This window comes from Numida meleagris, chromosome 16, assembly GCF_002078875.1.
Source record: "Numida meleagris isolate 19003 breed g44 Domestic line chromosome 16, NumMel1.0, whole genome shotgun sequence".
NCBI classification, from domain to species: domain Eukaryota; kingdom Metazoa; phylum Chordata; class Aves; order Galliformes; family Numididae; genus Numida; species Numida meleagris.
Genome location: NC_034424.1, coordinates 7,988,848 through 8,009,557, shown reverse-complemented (window position 1 = coordinate 8,009,557; position 20,710 = coordinate 7,988,848). Strand labels below are relative to the sequence as shown.

General features: G+C 43.7%; 1 protein-coding gene across 2 annotated transcripts; it reads right to left on the bottom strand.

The window, feature by feature from the left end:
- UBAC1 (UBA domain containing 1) lies at positions 1,292-20,509 on the bottom strand. 2 transcript variants are annotated; one of them, XM_021413676.1, is made up of 10 exons: positions 20,161-20,509; positions 14,177-14,297; positions 12,610-12,683; positions 11,232-11,339; positions 10,617-10,734; positions 9,816-9,924; positions 8,289-8,520; positions 7,106-7,192; positions 6,385-6,523; positions 1,292-4,126 (listed from the first exon to the last, which is right to left on the bottom strand). In XM_021413676.1, exons 1-10 carry the CDS (start codon positions 20,296-20,298, stop codon positions 4,011-4,013), a joined length of 1,242 nt encoding a protein of 413 aa, XP_021269351.1. In that variant the 5' UTR covers positions 20,299-20,509; the 3' UTR covers positions 1,292-4,010. The 2 variants fall into 2 exon arrangements, with proteins under 2 accessions (XP_021269351.1, XP_021269352.1); XM_021413677.1 differs by having other exon boundaries at positions 10,617-10,719; positions 20,161-20,508.

The window sequence follows — 20,710 nt, the reverse complement described above, 5'->3', positions numbered from 1 at the left end:
TGTCTCAGAGGAGAGGACAGAGTCAGCGGTCTGCTTATGCCTTAAAGCGTAACGACTTACAACTGGATGGAAAGACCCAGCTGCAAGCGCTGCTATTCCGCCAGATCATTAAAATGCTACTTACTGGAAGTAGAAAAATGGGGGCATAACTTTGGATGAAACACTCACTATGCTTCAAGAAAATTGCTGCTGAAGATGAAGCCACTGGGAACCTCCGCATCTCCCCTACAGGCAACGTTTGCTGACAGTGTTACAATACATTCGTTTGGTGCAACGCTTACTTAAACAAAGTATATTAGAGGTCCTCAGCATGTGAATCACAATGTCAAAAAAAAAATTGTAACAGTCCCAACTAAAAAGGATTTCCATAACCACTCAAGCGTCTTGGATGTGAGCATCAATCTCCGACAGACAAGTTGGTTCCAGGAGAGCGAGGAGAGAAATGGGGGTCAGGGTTCTGGGCTGTGACAGGCTGGGAGCAGTCCAAACCAAGCAATTAGCTGCAGGTTTCAGAGCTCTTGCAGGAGCGAACCTTGCACTTTCCCAGAAGAGCAAGAGTGCAGTGATGGCTGCTTTAGAAACAGTGCAAGACAATTTTCCAGCTGCATGGAGAACAGAGGTGTCCTTGAAAAGATGGTAAAGATCAGCAAACTGCGAAAGGGATGGATAACCTTGTGTGACCATTTCCATATAATGACGCAGCAATCTTAGAGGAAGACTCATGCCACTGCTCACACAGAGAGGAAAGAATGGCATTTTCTTTGGACTGTACCTAACACCAGAGGTTTAACAGGAGCATTATGCTATCTCAGTCCCACAGGTCACGACTAACCAAGGTCCAAGCTGCAAAGTGGCCACTGGCATTTTTTCCAAATCCATCCCTTTAAGTGCACCCCCCCATTGAGTATAAGCACGAAGCCCTGAGAACAAACTTCCATATAGTACATTTCTATTAAAAATATCAGTGTTTTGATGACAAAATTATAAATTATATATATTTAAATAAATAGCTAGCTAGCTTTCAAGAGTCGTGTAATATCAAAAAGGTAGAAGATTGTCTTGATCAATGGATAGGGCAAAGAGCTAGGAGAGCTGTAAGGAACAGACACTGCACTGGAAGAACCACCAACGTTCATTCCCTTACTTTTCCTTGATTTCACAGGCTTCCAAATATTCCTTTGGCCACGTTATGAGACACTTAACATGACATATCTTTACTAGTTACAGCTCGAACGCCAGAGATGCAAGCACAGGACCCGAGCCAGTAAATCCTTACACTCATGAGTAGTTCTTCACAGAATTCACTTATTTTATTAAAACAAAAACTTACATTCCAATATGTTTAGGGACCTCTCGCTGGCTTACAGAGCAGATCCACCAGTCCTTGAACCGTTAGCCACAGAACAGGATGGTTTGTGCCCAGGAAGTACTCGTAACACAGACTCCTCTGGCCTGGAGACCTGCCTACACACGTTCTTACTAAATAGCAGTGATCACTCAGGATTATGGCAGGTTCACTAAAAACTGGGATAAATCAATGCTTTTGCAAACATAATGAACTTAGCATCCATCCTCCCACCAATAACTAATCAAGCAGCAATACACTCAGGTGTCACGGGGACACACAGCTCCCTAAGTCTGCTACTAATTCATACCCACAGAACAATACTGATGTCTTGATCAGCTCCTCAAAGGGTTTGTTCAACCTTAACGGCAGTTTTGGCTCCATTCAGTTCAACTCCTAAGCCTTGCTGCAAACATCACACCTCCTAAGTTCTGGCCTCTTTCGGGGACTGGCCACTGGAACCATAAGTTCCCAAAAGACAAGCAGCTGTAACAAGCAACAAGCAGGTTTGGCAGATCAGGAAGAACACACTCTCTCCAACACTTCGGCTACGTAAGCTTTGAGCTCTGAAATAAGCAAAGCCGGAAACAACCACATATTCTCAAGCCTTCACACATTTTCAAGATGCAGCGTTCCTTTATCCGTGCAGTTTCTAATTGCTGCTACAGCACTGGCAACCTTACCTTCATCTATTACATATGCATGCCTTGTTTTACTCATATTTTTTTTCCTCGTGAGCCAGCAGTGGCTCTGACTCTCTTCTGGCATACCAAGGGAGGCAACCCTGATAACTTCCACCACTCCTACCCAACAGACACGGAGAGAACAAGTTCAGTAGCAGATCCTGGCAGTACCACACTCTGCAGAAATGCACAAGCAGCAGAACCTTCATGCTTAGAAGGAGCCACTCTGCTCCTGCAAAGGAGGTCAGGCAGCATTCAGCTTCAACCACCTGAAAACTGGAGAGCCTGTTAAATTCATCACCCACGCTGCCCTGGCAGTGGCACCAGACAGTCCCAGGAGCAGCTGGGCATTCGAACAACCAATCCGAACAAACACCTCTGTAAATCCTGGACTTTCCAAGCACAAACGTAAATATTTCAGCAGTTGTGAACTGTAAAGCTTACCATGAAACTACAGATAACAAATTAAAAAAAAAAAAAATCCTGGGATAGTAAGTCAAGATAAAATCTCATGCTGTTTTGTTTCCCCACCCTTCATATTAATTATGAGAAACTGGCAACTTCAGTGCCTCAGCTGCACAATAGCACAGACGAGGTGCCAAGTTCAGGCCAAAACTTGTCACAGGGTTTCGGGTTGCATCTTGTAGCATTTTCCTTTTTAAAACAAAAACACAACTGCATAAAACACACATTTGGAAAGAATCCTGGCAGAGCTATTCAGGATCTATTTGACAGACACCTTTAAAAAAAAACAGGCTACGGAACACATGCTCCAGCAGGGATTGTGACAGATGTCAGCTGTGTTTCACTACCTTGAAAACAAAAGCCTGCATGGCCCAATCACAAGAAACTAGCTGAATATTCACCAGTGAGTTCTCTTCTTACAAGCCCACGGCACCTGTCTGAAATCTCCCATCAGTCTTCCAACAAAACTAGGGAAGACAGAGCCTGACTTTCTTGATATTTCCAAAGTGTCAAGGATAACCACTTCTATCTCAAAGGAAATAATTTCAAGCGTGCTTTTAAATATCTTAAAAAAAAATATAAAACCCAAAGTGTTTCTGCTTCTTTGCAGATCACCGTTCTAGGAAAACCCATGCACATGAGTTGCTTTTTCGTAAACAGTTTGAAGCAGTCCACAACACAAGTTCCCCTTTGCAAAACCGTGCACATAAAAATGGAAAAAACCCACCACGTGAAGATATCCTCCTTGCACTAAGATATGGCATAGGATAAAGTTATGAACTGCAGCCTCCTTGAGAATCCAAGTGTCGGTGTTCTGCCATGAAAGAGATACTGCATCTTTAACATAGCTGACAATCTCCTAGAAGTGGAACTACCGTTGGACTGGAAGAACACTAATGCAGAAAATAAATAGGAAAAAGTAATGCTATTTATTAAACGAATGCCATCTATGAATTATTCTGTTTCAATTATGATGCAAGACGGACAAATTTGGATAGAAATGTGCTTGCTCTCCCGATATTTGGACTTTTAAAAAATATTTCCTAAGAATCCATTTTAAAAAGCATTTTATAATTTGATATAGCCATAAATTAATACTGCATGGAGATGATTAATATCCTATGCTAGTGGTCAGTGACCTTTTGTAAACACTAGCCAGATGCTAGTAAAACTGGCTAGAAAACTACTGTCACAGGCCTTTTTTTAACAAGCAATATCATAGTTCTTTCTGATAAGCAGATTCTTAATTGTTTTCACAAAACCTTTTCCTATTTTTTTGATATACTTTATTTTTGACCTAACACCTGAAAACATATACAAGTCTTCAAACCTCTTCCACTAACACTAAATTCACAAGGCAATTAACTTCAGTTGGCCATAACTACATAAGCTCTCGTGTGAGACCCCTACTCGGACAGAATCCCTCCCCCCCCTCCCCAAACAATCCATGCACCCTCCCCATTGAGAAGGTGACACAAGGGACAGTAGGAAGTGGCACAGTGGTCTGGCATTCCCCTCTACGTGCGATTCAGTGTCTGGAAGATTCGAGAGATCTGTAGCATGACAGGCCCAGTTTCTGGATCATTCATCCACTGAGTGCTGTTCAAGGGGTTTTCAAGCATATCCTCGAAGGCTGCCAAGAGAAAGAAATCACTGTACATCATTGGTCTTTTAGCACACGCATCAATGTTTGGGGTGCTTCAACAACAGGAAAGCTAGAAATACTTACAGCTTATCCAAGGCAGTGGGCAAGCAGCCCCTCAAAACGGTGAGAATCCATCACACAGTTACCATTTGTTCTCCTACATCTCCAGACTGGGATGCTACAGGCTGTTACGCTTTCCTCATTGCTCAGCATTACATTTATCGCAGGCAGAGGCCGATTAAATACTCAGTCTGGATTATAGCCCATCTTACATAACCTCAGTGACAAGGGTTTGAAGAGCCAAACACTTTGCAAAAGTCTACAGACAGAACTTTTCCGTTACAGAGCAGCGTTGTGCTCTGTGTAATAACGTTCTTCACATTGACACACCCCAGGGAAAATGGAGGTGCTGCCTACCTGCCAGAGTCTGTGCCTCAGTCACCCCTTAGGGCCAGGGCTCTTCTGAGTTTGCAGAGTGGCTTCTTCTGGCCACTGATACTGAAGAGACTGAGTAGCCTCCAGTAGTGTATTCACAGAGGGCTGGAAAGAGTTTCTCTGTTTACATCCACTCTGGCTGCAGTAGCAGGTAACACACCATGCAATTGGGTTCTGAATCTCCATCTCAGAATGGAGACATTTGGGCAGCAGAAATTTTTTATTTTATTTCTATGCACAGCTGTCTTCACACTAAGTTTCTTTTGTTTTGATTTTATTTTTTTTTTTGCATGCCAGCTTCCACTTTCCTCTTTATTTTGAAGGAATTCGACATTAAATCCAAGAGCTAAGTCACAAGTCTGGCCAAAGAATGATTCAGGCAATCATTTATAACCTTCACGACAGACACTGTGCCAGACTAGTGGACACGTGGAGCAGTCATTACAGAGCAGGCCAGAAAAAAGCAGTTGCATATCTGACCTATTCAGAAGTCACCCAAAGGTCAGTGTTAGAAGAGGCTGGCAGTCCAGCATCAGGGTGCCAGTCTGAACTTTTCCGAGAGTGTTAGTGTACAAAGCTCTAAGTGACCTTAGTGGGTGCCACGAGCACCCAGCACCTCTGAAAGGCTCATCATTAGCACCTTGCTCAAGGTCACGCTGCATGCTTGCAGCAAAGCCCAGAATAACGTGCAGATCTCACCTTTCACCACTTTAACTGTATTCTTTTACATAGACTCAAGAGCTTAAAACTAAACATTTATCAACATTCCTTGGGTATCTAATTAAATACAAACGTTCACTGTTGAAATCTATGACATAAGCAATTTGCTTATGTATCATTAGGAATATATTCTTCAATGTTCATCCAAGCTTTACAAGCACATATAATGACATTTCATTTTCTATTTATATTCTGAGCTGCAGTGTGGAACTGTCTTTGGAAATAAGGAGACCATTTGTTCAGAAACGAGAGTGGGAAGGCTCTGCTCTTGAATTATTTGAAGTCTTGCAAATACTCCTAATTACATTTAAAGCAGCATCTTTAAAAGCTCTCCTGAAAAAGCCATGTATACACCCTTTATTTCAAAGCACAGTTTCAAATAAAGTTTGAAGCCAAACACTATATGCAAAGCTTTGTATAACAACACAGTTATTGTCATTCTTCTGCATTGTCCTCTGGCATCAGAGAGGCCAATGCATAAGAGATGTGCATTTCAACATCAGTTTTATCCGTTGAGTACTTGCTGTGCTCACAGCATTTTTGAACAAGAACACAGACTTTACCACAGAGTTGATACTCAACAAGGGGAAAATGTATTTTCACAAACACTATCTGAATTTTGATAGGCAAAGCCTTCGCTCTGACTTCTTGTTTGGTTACACTAGTTATCTTCCATTTCAATGATCAGAGCACAACACAGAAAGCTGTACAGCAGGAGACAGCCTTGTTTTTTCTGTGAAGTCATCAGGGTTCTAAATAGACATTCCTTTTCTTTTTTTTCTCCGTGGCCAAAGAGAGCACACAAAAGATCTCCTAAACCCACAAAAGCGTTGCAGCCAGCAGCTATTAAAGTTCTGAGTTCAGCAAGTGTAAATCAGTAGCCTAGGAAATTCATATAATTTCTGGGACATCCCCAAGTTCTGTTTAGGCTATAGCTGAATTACAAAATGAAACAAGCTGTTGATAGTGAGGAATAAGGTACAGAGCTGCCCCCATTTCATGGTATGTGTTGTCATTATCCTGTCTCTGCTCTTATTTGCTAGGAACTGCACAGATGTAGAATATTTAGCAGGAGCCCAATCAGGACTTACCTAGTAGAGTTTTAGGGTTGGTTAACCCTAATTGTACCACTGGGTTTTCTAAGATGGCTTGGAAGAGAGGGCTGTTCGTGTCAATTCCCTTATCTAAGTCCTCTGGAGAAGGTTTTCTGTCTCCCAGCAGCCATTCACACTGAAAGAAACCACCAAGCACAACAGATTTTGTGATTGGTTCCATTACAATAAAAGTCTGCCAAAACTTCTGGCAATGTGGCAATGTCAAACAACATTTTTCCTATCCCAGAAAGATAATATATCTCCACCAACATGGGACTAATCAATCTTTTAAAAACCTTCATATTCTTAGATTCCATGAACTGTGGAATGTATTACTGCAGTATGTTTATTTATATACTGCATGGCTTGAATTTCTTGTCTGGTTATTTATTTCTGTCCTTTAGTCACTTATTTTTGGGAATACCTTTCCCTTCCCTGTGATAGCATCATCTCTTCTGCAGCTTCTACTGAGGGAGCTTCTCAAAAGCTTTGTGAAAATTAACATATTCTCATACGAACCAAATCAGCCTCAACCTCACGCATGCTGCATTCCTCCAAAAAATCTAAAAGCTTTGTGTTCTGTGTATGCAGTTCAAGAAAGGCACAGAAGATAGCGGTCACTTCATCCCCAGTAACAAGATCAACCAATTCAATGATGAAAATAACCAGCTGAGCAGGCTACTACAGCAATAAGGAACAGAAAGGACATTGTACTCACAGCTGCATTTTGCTGGTTGTTGTTTACTCTGAGTGCATCTACCACTTCTTTTTCATCAAATCCCATCTCCATTAGGGCGATGACAGCCTATAAGATTTGCACGGATTAATGAACGTTTAAAACAAATGACAACAACCACACGCTTCACCTTCTGTGCAGGAGCTTTTTGTGGGGTAAAATCTCAATTGTTTCCATTTGCAGACCACTACATAAACTTTGCTACAAGGTTTTCAAATACTGTACATCAAAAGTGTCTTTATCATGGGAAGTGGAATAAATAGTAAAAGCCAGAGTGAAGGTAGTTCCTATCCTCAAAAATGAAAGCTGAACGTGAGGAAAGAGCAAGCACCTGGTGTGGGAAAGAGAAGAGCAGGCCAGAAATATTTTTAAACTTCTCTCGTATCACAAAACTTTTGCTGATGTCTTACTGACAGGTTAAACTCCAGAAGCTCCAAGATCTTGTACATTTGTAGCTTTATTCACCGGATTTAATTCCACTTCCTGGCTTTATTATGTTGCTAGTGAGCTTTATGAATTTTGACAAGCACACCTACATAATGCTACAAGAATGCTTCATCATTTAGAAATTGCGCCCGGGTCATTAAATACAGCATTTGCAGCTTTTGACTTAAATCACAAAAAACATCTATTTGAAAAAGCCAAGTGGTGGATTCTAAAGAGCACCTCCTGGTGAGTTTACAGTGCGACAGCAGCACGTATTTTCATTTCAGCTAATATAATGTTATGAAAAAAAGGATAATTTCTGCAGTTGATGCAAGACTTAAAGACTTATCTGCTGGTGATGCTTTTCCTTGTCCGTAAAATACAATAACGCTCTTCTGTCCTTCTCTACAGCAAACAGATATTCATCACAATCATAAAAAGCAATGCCAGGAGTCTGGCAACTTATATCAAGAGTCTCAGTTAATTTTCAGGTGTAAAGTAAGTGTCGGTAACTTAGACGCTGTTATCTGAGACAGCAGTGCATTAAGTGGGGAATATCCCTTTCAGCAGTCTGAATTTAAACAGCCCCTGAGGACTTTCACCAAAATACTGTCAAGCCAGCACAATATACATTCGCACACATGCTCCATTTCATTAGCAACTAAACATTTATTTGGATTCCATGCTGTCCACGCAGTCCCTTTCAACGTGAAGGAACAGTGAGATAAGCAGTACGTACCCGTGGGTCTGGGCGAAACTCTCTTTTCCTTCGTATCTTCTTAAATATTTCAGTCAGCTCATCTTTGGCTTCTTCCCCACCTGCTTCTGAACTCGGACCTGCAGTTGCTTCAGCAGAGGATGCACCAGCTTCAGCCGCAGCTTCGGGTGCAGTTTGACCTGGAAGCGGAGCATCCACTGCGGGGTCATCAGCATGTTCTATCAACCACTCCATGGCCTGTGTCACTGACATACTGCAAAAAAAATCAAAACAAAGCAATGAGGAACGCTCCAGATGTACAGCAGCACTACACACGTATTTTTGCTTTGCATTTATTCCCGTGGTATCTTGACTAGCTGATTAATTAGTGTCTGAAGCCACACAAAGTATCGGAGCTAATTTCAGAGCACCTTAATTCAACATGCACTCAGGGCCCCACAATAATCTCTGAAGCCAGGATGACAGAGGAGTCAAGTCCAACCTGGACAGTTGTAGCTCAGGTTTTAAAGGCCATTTCTAAGGGAGTCATCCTATTCTCCAGATCATCAGCTCTATTTCACAAACACACACTGACTATTTGCAACTGCTGACAAAACTGCAAAGCACGTTCCAAATGGAACCACGTCTCAGAGAGAAGCTATTTTGCTGCATCTTAGGGAGATCTATCTCAGACATCTAGTGATAAAGGAATGCCATTAACAATGGAAGAAAGAGTGGGACAAACATTACACATGCACCATATACCTTAAGCAGGAACAAAATTCAACGCAGGCAATTGACTACAAGTGTTCAAGCTAAGAGATCATGGGAGAGATCCAGCACATGCCTTCCCAATGAATTCATAGGAAGCAAAGATAACAACAGAGCAACTGAACGTGCAATTTCATTTGACCAGATGCTAATTAGATGTTCTTAAAATGGAAAGGGAAGCCCTTGCCTATTTGGCTTTTCAGTTATAACATGAAAGATGAAGGACATCGAGGGAGAAAGTCCTTCTAAGACCAAAGGAGAGCTCCTGAAAAAGAAGGATTGGATTCTATATCATTAGACATTTTTGTGAATAGCATAAGAAACCCATCTCAGAAGTGAGGCAGCACAGCTATTTCTTCTTATGGCACAAGAAGAACTATATTACCTCCTATTTTTCTACAGCTGCTATCTGGGCTTTGTAATATTCTTAGGATGTTTTATTTAAAAGATCAGCATATTGTATTTTGCTACAGTTGACAAACCAGTCTGGATGGGCTTAGCTTGCTTTTTTTTTTCCTCTGTAAAATTTTAACGCAGAAGATGCGAGTTTAGTACTTGGAAACAGCGAGAGCTTGACAACCTTGGGAACTGCAGACTGACTTCTTTCCAGAAGAAGTACAACACAGCTTCCCCTTTCCTGTGCCAGCTGCACCTGCAGGTTGCCTGAGGCAACACTCTTCCTTGAGCCAATGCTTTCTGCTAGTTTTATGTGACCCACATAAGGAGATTTCCTTCAAAAAATGTATTTTTTTTTAACCATACCAAGTAATTTACAGGCAGCGTGCCAAGTACACTTACTGATTTAATCGAAGGGCTTTGACAGCTCTGCTCTCTGGAAACCCCATTTCTGTAAGTTGTCGCAGAGCTATCTCATCCACTCTGTCTTCCTCATCCTCATCCAGCATGGCTACACATACACAAACAAAACAATGTTGAGACTAACTTCAAGCTAAAATAAAACCCTTTCTCAATGGAATGGCATGTGTTAAGTTCAAACCCCATTCTTCTCTTCCATCCCTGCTTTTGTTTCCAGCCAGAATCTGCTATCTCATCATTTAATTTGCTGCACTCAGCTTGATCAGGCTCAGAGAGATTCTTCCAGGACAAAGACTTATTCCAGATACATTCAAGATCTCAAACAACAGACAGCAAACTCTCATATGACTATATGTCCACATAATTAAATGTATGGGAGATTCACTGAAGTTTATCAATAATCTAGTAAGTAATTTGGATCCAGTGCTAGCAGATCTCAAGGGTTATTCCCCACAGACTGAATCAACAGCTCCAGTTTCTCCCCATTTTACTGTTTCCTCATGCATTTCCAACTATTCTTTACCAACTCTTGTAAAGTTCTCTAGCTATTCCACTGCTGATGATTTTATTTTTTAAATGGAAATTCTCATCTATCCCAAAGGGACCTTGTACATTCCCTAGTTTTATAAAACCTATACCACAAGTTGAAATCTTTGCCACAAAGTCACTAGTAGCTCTGCTACTACATTGAAGTCTGGACTTAATTCTGCAAGCCTACTCTTCTGCTGTGTAAGAAAATAAGTTCCTGGGATTGAACTAGTAACGGTAAAGATATGTTCATACCATTTGCCTTCTTAAATAGTTCAACTGCATCTGGGTTCAGTGCTAGCAATTTCTGTGCAACTTCAATGAGAGAAACTAAGATCTTCCGGAGCTCTGTCTGGAACTGCAAAAAAGGAAACTGTCAAAACATTTAGATAGGAGGTTACCAGATATCATTAAATATTAATAGAGCAGCTGTTAATATCAGAAGAGAAAAAGTAGTCCCCACACTGCTGAAGACACAGCTGGAAGTATCACTGACAGCATTCGACTACTGAAGGCAAAATCTATGACTTATGTCTCTTCAAAGCCATGAGAGAGAAAACATTGTGAAAATGTGAACTATTCCAGATTGAAACTTAACTGCACATTTGCCAGATCTTCAAAGGGCTTACTGAGGCTTTCCCAGGGTCAAATAAGACATTTTAAATCATAATTTAGTGCAGCATTTTATAATCTCTAAATAGCCTAAGATTTACACACAGATTGTACTATCTACTTTCATATACACTATACACACTTGAATTTCTCTTACAGAGAAAGCCTAACCACATTCATACGGAAGGGAAAAGATTATATAAGATAAAAGTCTACTTGGATAGTAGTGTGTGAGTTAAAGTCAAGTCTAATACTTACATCCCTCATGTTGTGTTGGGCCACAGTGCGATCTGCATTGCGAGAGGGCAGATTTGCAGTTGCTTTGAGAATAGCATCCTTATCAGGAGCTTTCTGTTCTTGTTTCCTCTGAAGGATGGGAAACATGGTCAGGTTTCATAACCCATTATCCACAAAACAAAGAACATAGCATTGCTGAGAGCAGTTTCATATTCTTTACCAAGGCATCAAGCAGTGCTCTGTAACTTGCAACTAAGAAACAGCAGCCTAGCAATACAATGGATTAATAGCACTAACGTCATCTTGCAATTAAAGAGCAAAACCAGGACCTGTTGGGTTGCCCCACTTTCAGTCCTTGTAGCTATTTCCATTATTTAAATGTAGGGAAATTCCAGCATAAAGAGGAAAAGTGATGTGCCAAACATGGAGAGAACTTGGAGGGCCTCAGTTCCCAGGACAATAGTCTACACTGTCTGCTCAGAGCACACTCTCTTCAAATCCAGGGTTTGCCAAGAGATGTATCAATACTGTGAACAGACTAACACTTAACTGCTTCACACTGGAAGTGCTTTATCGCTTGCAAGTATCATGCAGAGATATACAGTGCCTCTGATATTTAGTACATGCTTAGAGTCCAGGACAAAACATAGCAGGGGTACAAACTATAAAAAATTCACAGTCTTATATCTTAGGCTCTTATGGTGACATTCTGCACAGCAAGACCGTAACGGAGATAGAGACATACACCAATACCTACAGGAAGGGATACAGAGACATACACCAATACCTACAGGAAGCAAGAAAAAACAAAGCTGTGCAAGGAGAAGGCAGAGAGACCCAGGAATTCACAGCGTTAAGCACAAGCATTGCTCAAAGTGTTTACACAGTAACACCCACTGCAGTACCACTTGAGTCTGAGTGTCATCCTGCATACCACTGACCCTCAGTAACAGTTACATTCTGAGAAATAGAAAACAAACAAACAAACAGGAATAGCAGGGGGACGATGCTCCAGACCTGGTTAGGGGGTGATAAGCCAGACATTACTAAAGACAGAACACAGCCTGAAGCAAATTAACAGATTTCTATAAGGTTTTCAAAAGAGATGCAGCAAGGCACTTGCTATGCAGATACTAAATATTTCTCTCAAAGATGAAATCGACACCACTTGCACAGAGTGTATTCTGCACGTCTTATTCTACAGCAGGTGTTCTCACAACCCAAGTTAAAAAATGTAAAATAATTCTGCAAAGTTTGGAAAGAGGATTAAATAATTACCTTACAGTTTAACTGGGTGCATTTGTCTCTACAGAAAGAGTACACCGCAACAATTTTTCTGTAGCTCATTAATAAAGCAGTTAATCAAAAGGGACAAATCAATAAATCTTTTCAAACTCACTTTCTCCTCTGCAGACACATCTGACATTTTGGGGAGCGGAGGTGGTGCACGCTTCTTGATTAAGAGCAAGACGTCTAAAAAGAGAACAATACTGGAAGATATTAGAAAATGATGTAAAACCAGGTCTTGCGAGATACGCCACAAACTCAAGTTTTCCCAGAGATTAATTTGGTATTAATTCCACTGTTGTAGCATCTCAGTTATTACTACACAGGTTCTCAGGGTGGATACAGGCGTACGGCTTAGAGCCCAGAACAGGCCCATGCAGCATCTGCAGTCCTTCAGCCAGACAGAGCCTGACACGCAGTTTTCAGTCTATTGCATTAAGAGGGTAAAAAGCAAACAAATCGTGCTTTGTGCAACAAGTTTTATTGGTCTGGCTCGGCACAGAACAGCCAAGAGCAGCAGCTGGTGAAGGCTGTTAACCTGCACTTATCCAGCTGACAAGAGCACGAAAAGATCCACACGTTGACTTTTGGCTGCGCCGCGCAGCAGCAAGTGGAGTCACCAGCAGCAGTCAGCTGTTGGCTGCCATCCTGCCTTCCTGACAGCAGCCGGGCACTTAAAAGGTAGAGCACATTGCAGGGGAAGAAGGAGTAGAGAGGCACTCGCACGACAGCTTAGCGGCTGCAAACTGCAGTTCAAAACTCTGTAGGAGCTGGTGCCTCGCCTAGAAATACTACATCACCAATCAGCAAAAAAGCTGGCCCTTGCCTTTGCCTAAGATGGCAGCTCTCAGCTCCTGCTCAGCTCTAAAGGTGACACTGCCTTGGAAGAGAAAGACAAAATCGCTCACGATCACAGCAACAGCTTTCCAACCTGCATGAACTCCTGCAAAAGTACAGGAATACTACTCCTGCCGTTCCTGGTTCAGGCAATATCCCATTCTCCAGCAGTCCTGCTTCTCACACCTTCTGGACCGCTGCCTTTTGTCTCCAGAAGGGACCATTAGTTTAAGCTGTCCAGTAAAACATGACTCCAGCTATCCTGACAGCTCTCATCTCTAGGTCCTCTTTTGTTTCACATTAATCCTTTACATCTGTAAAGTTCACACTTGCCTCACATACTCTGTTGTGAGTCAGTAACGCTACAGTGTGGGGAATTCTGACCTACACTTGGAGAGGGCTGAATGAGATGTAAACTGTGATGCTCAGATATACATCAGCAAACTACATTCTACTTGACCTGGAGACCTCAAGAAAACCCCCAAATGTTTTAGGCTGTCTTTTTTGAAATACTCAAGCCATGATAATTATTTTTTGGATCATTTTGAAGGATAACTGCTGCCTTGGAGGCTTAAACATTGCTTTAAAGGAGAGAAAAATAATTCAACATTTTGACTTAATGAACACTTTCTATCTCCTGTGTGACTCTAAGAAGGAACAGTTAAGAAAACTGCTCATTGTATATTCTCATGGGGGGAACAGGGTTTGTAAAAAGTGTCTTCCTTTTTTGCTGCCTTATTAGCTTCCCACGTCAACGCAGAGTGCTGCTAATAAAAAGTCACAAATTGGAACTCAAACAGTTTCTCATTTCCAGGCCGGTGGGATACAAAGGACAATCTCACCTCTGTCTTGAATGTTTTCCTCCAGCACTGTTTTTGTGTCTGTTAGCACCTTCTCAGAAGTAGCGTGTATCAACTTGTGATGTGTCACAGTTTTTGGATCCTCCAAGCTCCCAGGTACACACTGCAGAAGACAAATACTGAAGATCAGAAGACAGAAGTAAGCCTACTGCATGAATCACTGCTCTTCACACTTAAGATTCTCCACATGCAAACTGTGCCACCATTTACTACCTTCCCAACAGCTTAATAGCACAATATGCCATGGGTATATACATGTACAGAATGTATATTATTAAAGAAGCTGAGGGATGAATCGTGCTGTATTGGGGTAGGTTTCTGCCTGCACATCCAAGCTCCTGGCTGAGAAGAATAATCAACAAAGGAAGGATTCTAGCTCTCCTTTCTCAGTGCTGTTAAATCAACAACTACATTTAAGTTCTAACTGATTATGATACTCTGCAAAACTTACTTAAAACTGTCAGTTTCAAAGACCTAATGTTACATCCCAGTCATTGCAAATGAGGCCTTCAAGGGCACACAGCCGATCTATGTGAGCAGATTCATACTTCTGCAGAACAGCACATCTCTACCACGCTTCAAACCCCGGGTGCCTGGTCCTACACTCAGACCCATGGAGACTGTGAGCACAGTGAGGACGGAGCTGCAGGACCCGCGGGGTCGGTTCTGCAACAGATCACAAAGGTCCCTTGCTCTCAGAGAGAAGTTAAGGAGTAACAATTAGGATTGTGAAGCAGGAGCGGAAATCTACAAAGAGCATCAGTGTTTTTGCAGAGAGGGGACTATAATATTGCAGCACACTTCTCATTTGTAGCTAGTGTCAAAACAGAGGAGAGACTCTCTGCTTCATCTACTAATTATTATTTACATGCTGGCTAAACAAGCAACTGGCAGCAGTGATTTTGGAGAACTTGACCTTAAATTGGGAAGCAGGCAGCAGTTTCTGCACCTTGTTTTGAGTTGCAGAATGAAGCCAAGGCCTCGGCTGCCAGAGCCCTACCCTGGCTTCTTGCTGAAAGCACTGAACACAAGTTAGCCTCATAACTTTTCTTCCCAACCATAAATAATCAACATATGCTAATTTTTTTTCCATAGATGAATGCTGTGCTCTATTTTCTATTACAGTTCTCAATCATACGTTATGTTTATTCACTAAAAAAATTCAAGTTTGAATCCCCAAAAGCTTACAATATGAGCATCAGAGATTTGTTTTATAACTACACCAAGCAGCACGAGGTACATTTACCCATCTATGCACAAAAAGGCTCTCCTCTCTTGGCACAAAAACTTGAATATAGAGAACTATTCCCCAGTACCAAATACACATTCTGCCTACAGCTCTGCTGGGACAAAGAGACTGGAGGACCTGTGTTATCCCACCAACAATGCAAGGGACCACTCTGATCTCCTAAGAAAACCACAAGCTGAAATGCCACGCTGTTTATCTAATTAAGCACGAATCCCCCAGTGTTTGCACCCCAGCATGGCTCTGCTGAAGGGTTTAAATCTCCTGGTATTTCAGTACTGCAACAGAAAATTAAGAAGAGCGCATGCAGACCTTGAACTGACTCATCTTCACACAAGAATGGCTTGCAGATCCACTGCGATAGATTTCAAGAACATTACATCAGCGCATCTAGAGACTTCTAATTTGTTTGGGTGGGAAAAAAAAAAAGCATAATGGATGCAATTCCAGAAAGGCAGAATTAAAAATAACCACCTACCAAAACCGTGAAATGGATGCTGCTGCTCTCACCACAAAATAGGACACTTAATACCGACCTCACCTCCTCTGCTTGCAGCAAATAGCTCTCAATGACACTGCTTTCAAAACCCATTTCTATCCAGCCACTTCTACCATGTGTGTAGAACAACGTGCCCACCCTTCAGGTAAGGAAGCCATTTCCAGAAGCCCCATGGACATCAGTGCTTCACTTCAAATGCAGCATTTAGTCATAACACAGCCTCCTTCAAAGGAATCCTTTTGGAGTCCATCATCACTTTTTCTCTTGTGACTGCAGCTGCTGGAGAACTTGTTAGTTCTTTGTTTTTTTTTTTCCAAAGGTTACACTTGTTTTCAGCACAGACCTTCAGTTCCTCACCCAAACTTCTGTGCTGTTCTGATGCCTCAGCAGGATTAAGGTGAGAGCGTTTGAATCCCACTTTGCATAACAGTAGCTTCTTACTAATCCTTCAGCATATTAACTGCTGAACAAAAGCCAAAGAATGCATTAAAGCTTAGAAGTGACTGGGAGTAGCTCCTCTAATTGATCTGGTAACTTATCCAGAATACCTAGGAGTACATCAGCGGGACATCTCTCCAAACAAGCTCAAAATACTATTTTTACAGATCCTTAGCGTCAGAGCCCAAAAAGGGAGAAAGGGGAGCTGGGAAGCACTCACGTGGGGGTGGGAAGGATGCCACATGTACCTAAGAGCTGTTTCCTCCCTGGCACACAAAGCTGGGCATACACTGCGTGTGTGCAATCGTAATATCTGCTAATAACATCAACGTGTAAGTGAAAGACTAGAGTCCCTAGAACTCTATGAATTCATAATAAAGCTGTTCTAAAACAAAAGTCCTGCGATCACCTGTTCTTATTTCCCCTTCCTCTGACCACTGCGTGACAACTGCACAGAACAGTAAGGCAAATATAAACAGCACCAATATCACAGGGAAAGCTTCGTGAAATACTCAGCATCTCCCTGCCTATTTTAACACGCCCTGGAAGCTGGAAGGCCATCTTCACAGCAGCACCTCCGCGAGCTCTCAGCAAACCACCTGGAACCGGCACCTGGAGCGATCAGACCTCGCTGCGGAGTCCTGCTTCCTCAGAGCACCTGGCAAGACACAGCATTCTTGTATCACACGCAAAGCTTTGAAGTCTAGCTGAAAACAACTTCCTGCCCGGCGAGAAGAGCGCCGCTAACCCACAGGAAGAGAATTCCCTGCTCAGCGGGAGGCGGCCGTGGCAGCAGGGCTCACCTGCGGGCACCACGCGGAGGTGCAGCGTGGCTGGGAGATGAGCTCTCTTGCATCTTTTCATACAACAGGATCATAAGGAGGGGGGATCTGTTGTTTTATGGCTTTGCTTCCAGCGTAAATATTTGCATGTCCTTTTAACGCAGGAATTCACAGCAGGCTGCTCTACCGCACAGGTGAGAAACCTATTTTTTGCAGATGCTTGAGCAGCTGCTGAACTTGCAAGCCCTGGTGATGCTGAATGCAATTTGCAGAGCTTGGAATCCTCATAAACCACAAAGCTTTTTGTTTATTTTTAGATTTTTATTTATTTATGATGTTTTTTTTTTTTTTTTTTTTTAAAACAGAACATAGTACTGCCACTCCTTATTACTAAGCTTGGGTGGCTTAAACAACCTGCGTCCCTCCAAGCATGCAAAGCACACCGAGGGGCAGGAACCTCCTGTAACCTTGTACTCTGACAGTAAGCACCTCACCCCTCTGTTCCTGGGACACCCTTTAACACACCTTAAAACTCACCTGAATACCACTGAGGCAGGTTAAGAGAAAGGAGAACAGAAGCACAAGAGCATTAAAAGCTCACACAGATCATGTTTGTGCATCTCAAGTGCACGGCCACAATTTCTATCAGCGTTACAGAAATACTACTGAGCCTCAGCAAGGAGCAACGTTCTCCCCAATTGGGGTGTCAGAACCAGGACTTCCTACGGTGCCTCCAGCCAAAGCAGAGCTTGAAGTGTCAGCTTTGGGCACAAGAATTACAGATCACCAAAACACGTAAGTTACACTTGAGTTGCCGTGGTTAAACTGAGCTTTCTCAATTCTGGTTCTGAAATGAACAGTTCCTTTTTAAGGAAGCCACAGGGGAGCGTGGGGCTTGATCCTGTCAGCTGCACTGCACACGGACCTCAGCATGAGAACACTCTGGTTGTGAAACTTGCATACAGAAAGAACTAGGAAAGGAAACAACGCTGTCAGGTATTTATTCAGACTAGATAGTATTACTGAAGGCAGCAGTTTCCTGGCATACAGTCACTACTACGTTGTTACAGGTCAACAGATAAAGCAAAAAAAAAAAAAAAGTAAAAACAACCCTCCCATTAGTTATGAAAGAAAAAACGCATTAAAATCAACACTACAGAGATCAGTAAGCATTCAAATGCTAGAGGGACAGTGTCCACCCTCCTAATCCTAAACTAGGCATTCTGATGAATATTACCTTCCTTCGCCTCCTGACAGAGTGGTTTCAAGGACTTTAGAGAATACACTAATCAGCATCTTATGAGAGATGGATGCATAAATTATCTCAAGGTGCTATCAAGATTCATCGCAACGCACCCGTGATCAGGAGTCATGATTTTTCCATTTCTATTTTTCCCCTCCATAAAACTATATATTATCCATAATGGTTATGCAAATCCATACCATTAGCACAAAGCAGCCGGGAGAATGAAATCAAACCTCTTGCCAAGTTATCAATTGTCTTCTATCCTGACTTGCACTGCAATGCAAGCATCTATTCAATTACGTTGCTTGATAATTAAAGGCTTTTCAGCTCTGCACATAAGCGTGTAATCATTACCCCACCCTATGTCTTTGTTCAATCCTTCAGCTGCACTGAAAGAGGACAAGACAGGAGCACTTCTTCCACGAATGTCACAATACGGGGGACCCTGCATCTTCACTTTGCCTCAGAGAGGATCACACCTACCCCAAACGAAGCAAACCCATTTGCAGCTGTTCTCATCCCTGAATCAAGAAGCACTTACAAAGACCGGGGCTCAAGAAGAGCAGTGTGTATCGTGAGCTGTAGTTTCCAAGGGTTGTAGCTGGAAACAAACAACCAGAAGGCACAAAGCAGAGGGCAAATGGGCTGCTGGTCACCTTGACACCCAACTCCCAGTCTTCACACGAGGTTGTTGAATATTACACATATTCATATTCTCACCTTGTTACTTTGTTTTACTCAGAACATTTCTTAACATTTTTGTAATGCTTCAAACTTTTAGTGGCAAAAGCCACTAAAAGCAATTGATATAAGCTGCATGCCCAGAGCTCGGAGCAGAGGCCCCTTGCCCTTCCATGCAGAAAGCTGCCCGACTCCCAGCAGCACGTCCAGCAGTTGGCAACCCAAGCTGCCAGGCACGTTGTGCTGATTCCAGGAAGGCAGAGCAACAGCTTCACACCTTCTTATTACCAATCATGTCTTTGTTTGAAAACAAAAAGGTCACGGCAGATCTTCGAAATTCAGTCCAGTAGCTTTGTAACCATTTGTTTTCACCTTTAATACCCACAGACATAAGTGGTAATTGAGTAGCTGTATATAAAGAGCCGGTGTTTTCCAGCTCGACTTTTACAGACTGTGCCCGCGCATTTTAAGCATTTTCTCTGGCAGACAGCGGGCACTAATTTCCCCTTTGGACACATCCATTAAGACTTTACCGCTTCGAGCACAGGAAGAGCATTAGCAGACCTGTGGGCTCCCTACAGAAAACCCACTGCACCAGCGCAGCGACGGCCGCTCCGAGTGCTTTTCCTAAAGGGGAAACTTCTTCCCACAGGCAATACATTCCCTGGTCATTCTCAAAAGCAAAGAAACAAAACAGGCTCTGGTTTCGGAGAGAACACCTCCAGAAGCCATTTCCCTCTATCTTTTACAACGCCACCCGTCTGTAAAGCACCCACGGACGGGGCTGACGTGGGACACCCGTGGGACGAACCCATAAGGCTGCAAAGGAACTGCCCCACCGCAAACCCTGGAGCTGGCAGCGCGTGTCACAGAGCACGGGGAGCAGGGGGACAACGGAGCCCGCCCCGGGCACACACCCGCAGCCCCGTGCCGCCTCGAGCCCGTTCCCCGAGCCCCGCACAGCGCTGCAGAAGCCGTTCTCCCCCGCAGGCCCCGCCCGCCCCTCCCAGGCCGCGATTTTCGCTCAGATTTCGGCCCTATCTGCGGCGCACAGCGGTGGGCCGCGCTCCTTACGTGCTTCAAGCAGCGCTCCTTCAGCTTCTCCACCGTGGTGTCCTCGGGGACCTCCTCCAGCCACTCGGCGCCCTCCATGGTGCACACCTGCAGCCGCAGCACCTTCCCCGCGAAGATCTTCTCCTCCTGCACGAACATCGCCGCCGGCCCCGCTCCTCCCAGCCCCGCCGACGCCTCAGCACGGCCCCGGGCCCCGCCGCGCTACCGCCGGCCCATGAAGGTGACCCCGGGAAGCCGAAGGCCCGGGAGAGCTGCGAAGTCCCCGCGTCGCCGGCACCGCTGGGCCCGGCGCTGCGCTGAGGGGACGGGGGCGCACCAGGGCTGCCGGAAGCGGAAGGGCGCGGCGGCGCGGTGACTGCTGGGAGTTGAAGTTTTCGACGCCGGAAGTGAAGGCCGCACTGGGGGGGCGGGACCGTGAGAGCTTCAGCGCCCCCCCCGCCGCGCTGCACGCCGGGAGCCGCAGTCCTCCCGCTATGGCGCCCCCTGCCGGCCGCGCCCGGCGCGGTTCCTCGTCCCGCCGGCAGGTGGCGCCGGGCGGCCGCCGCCTGAG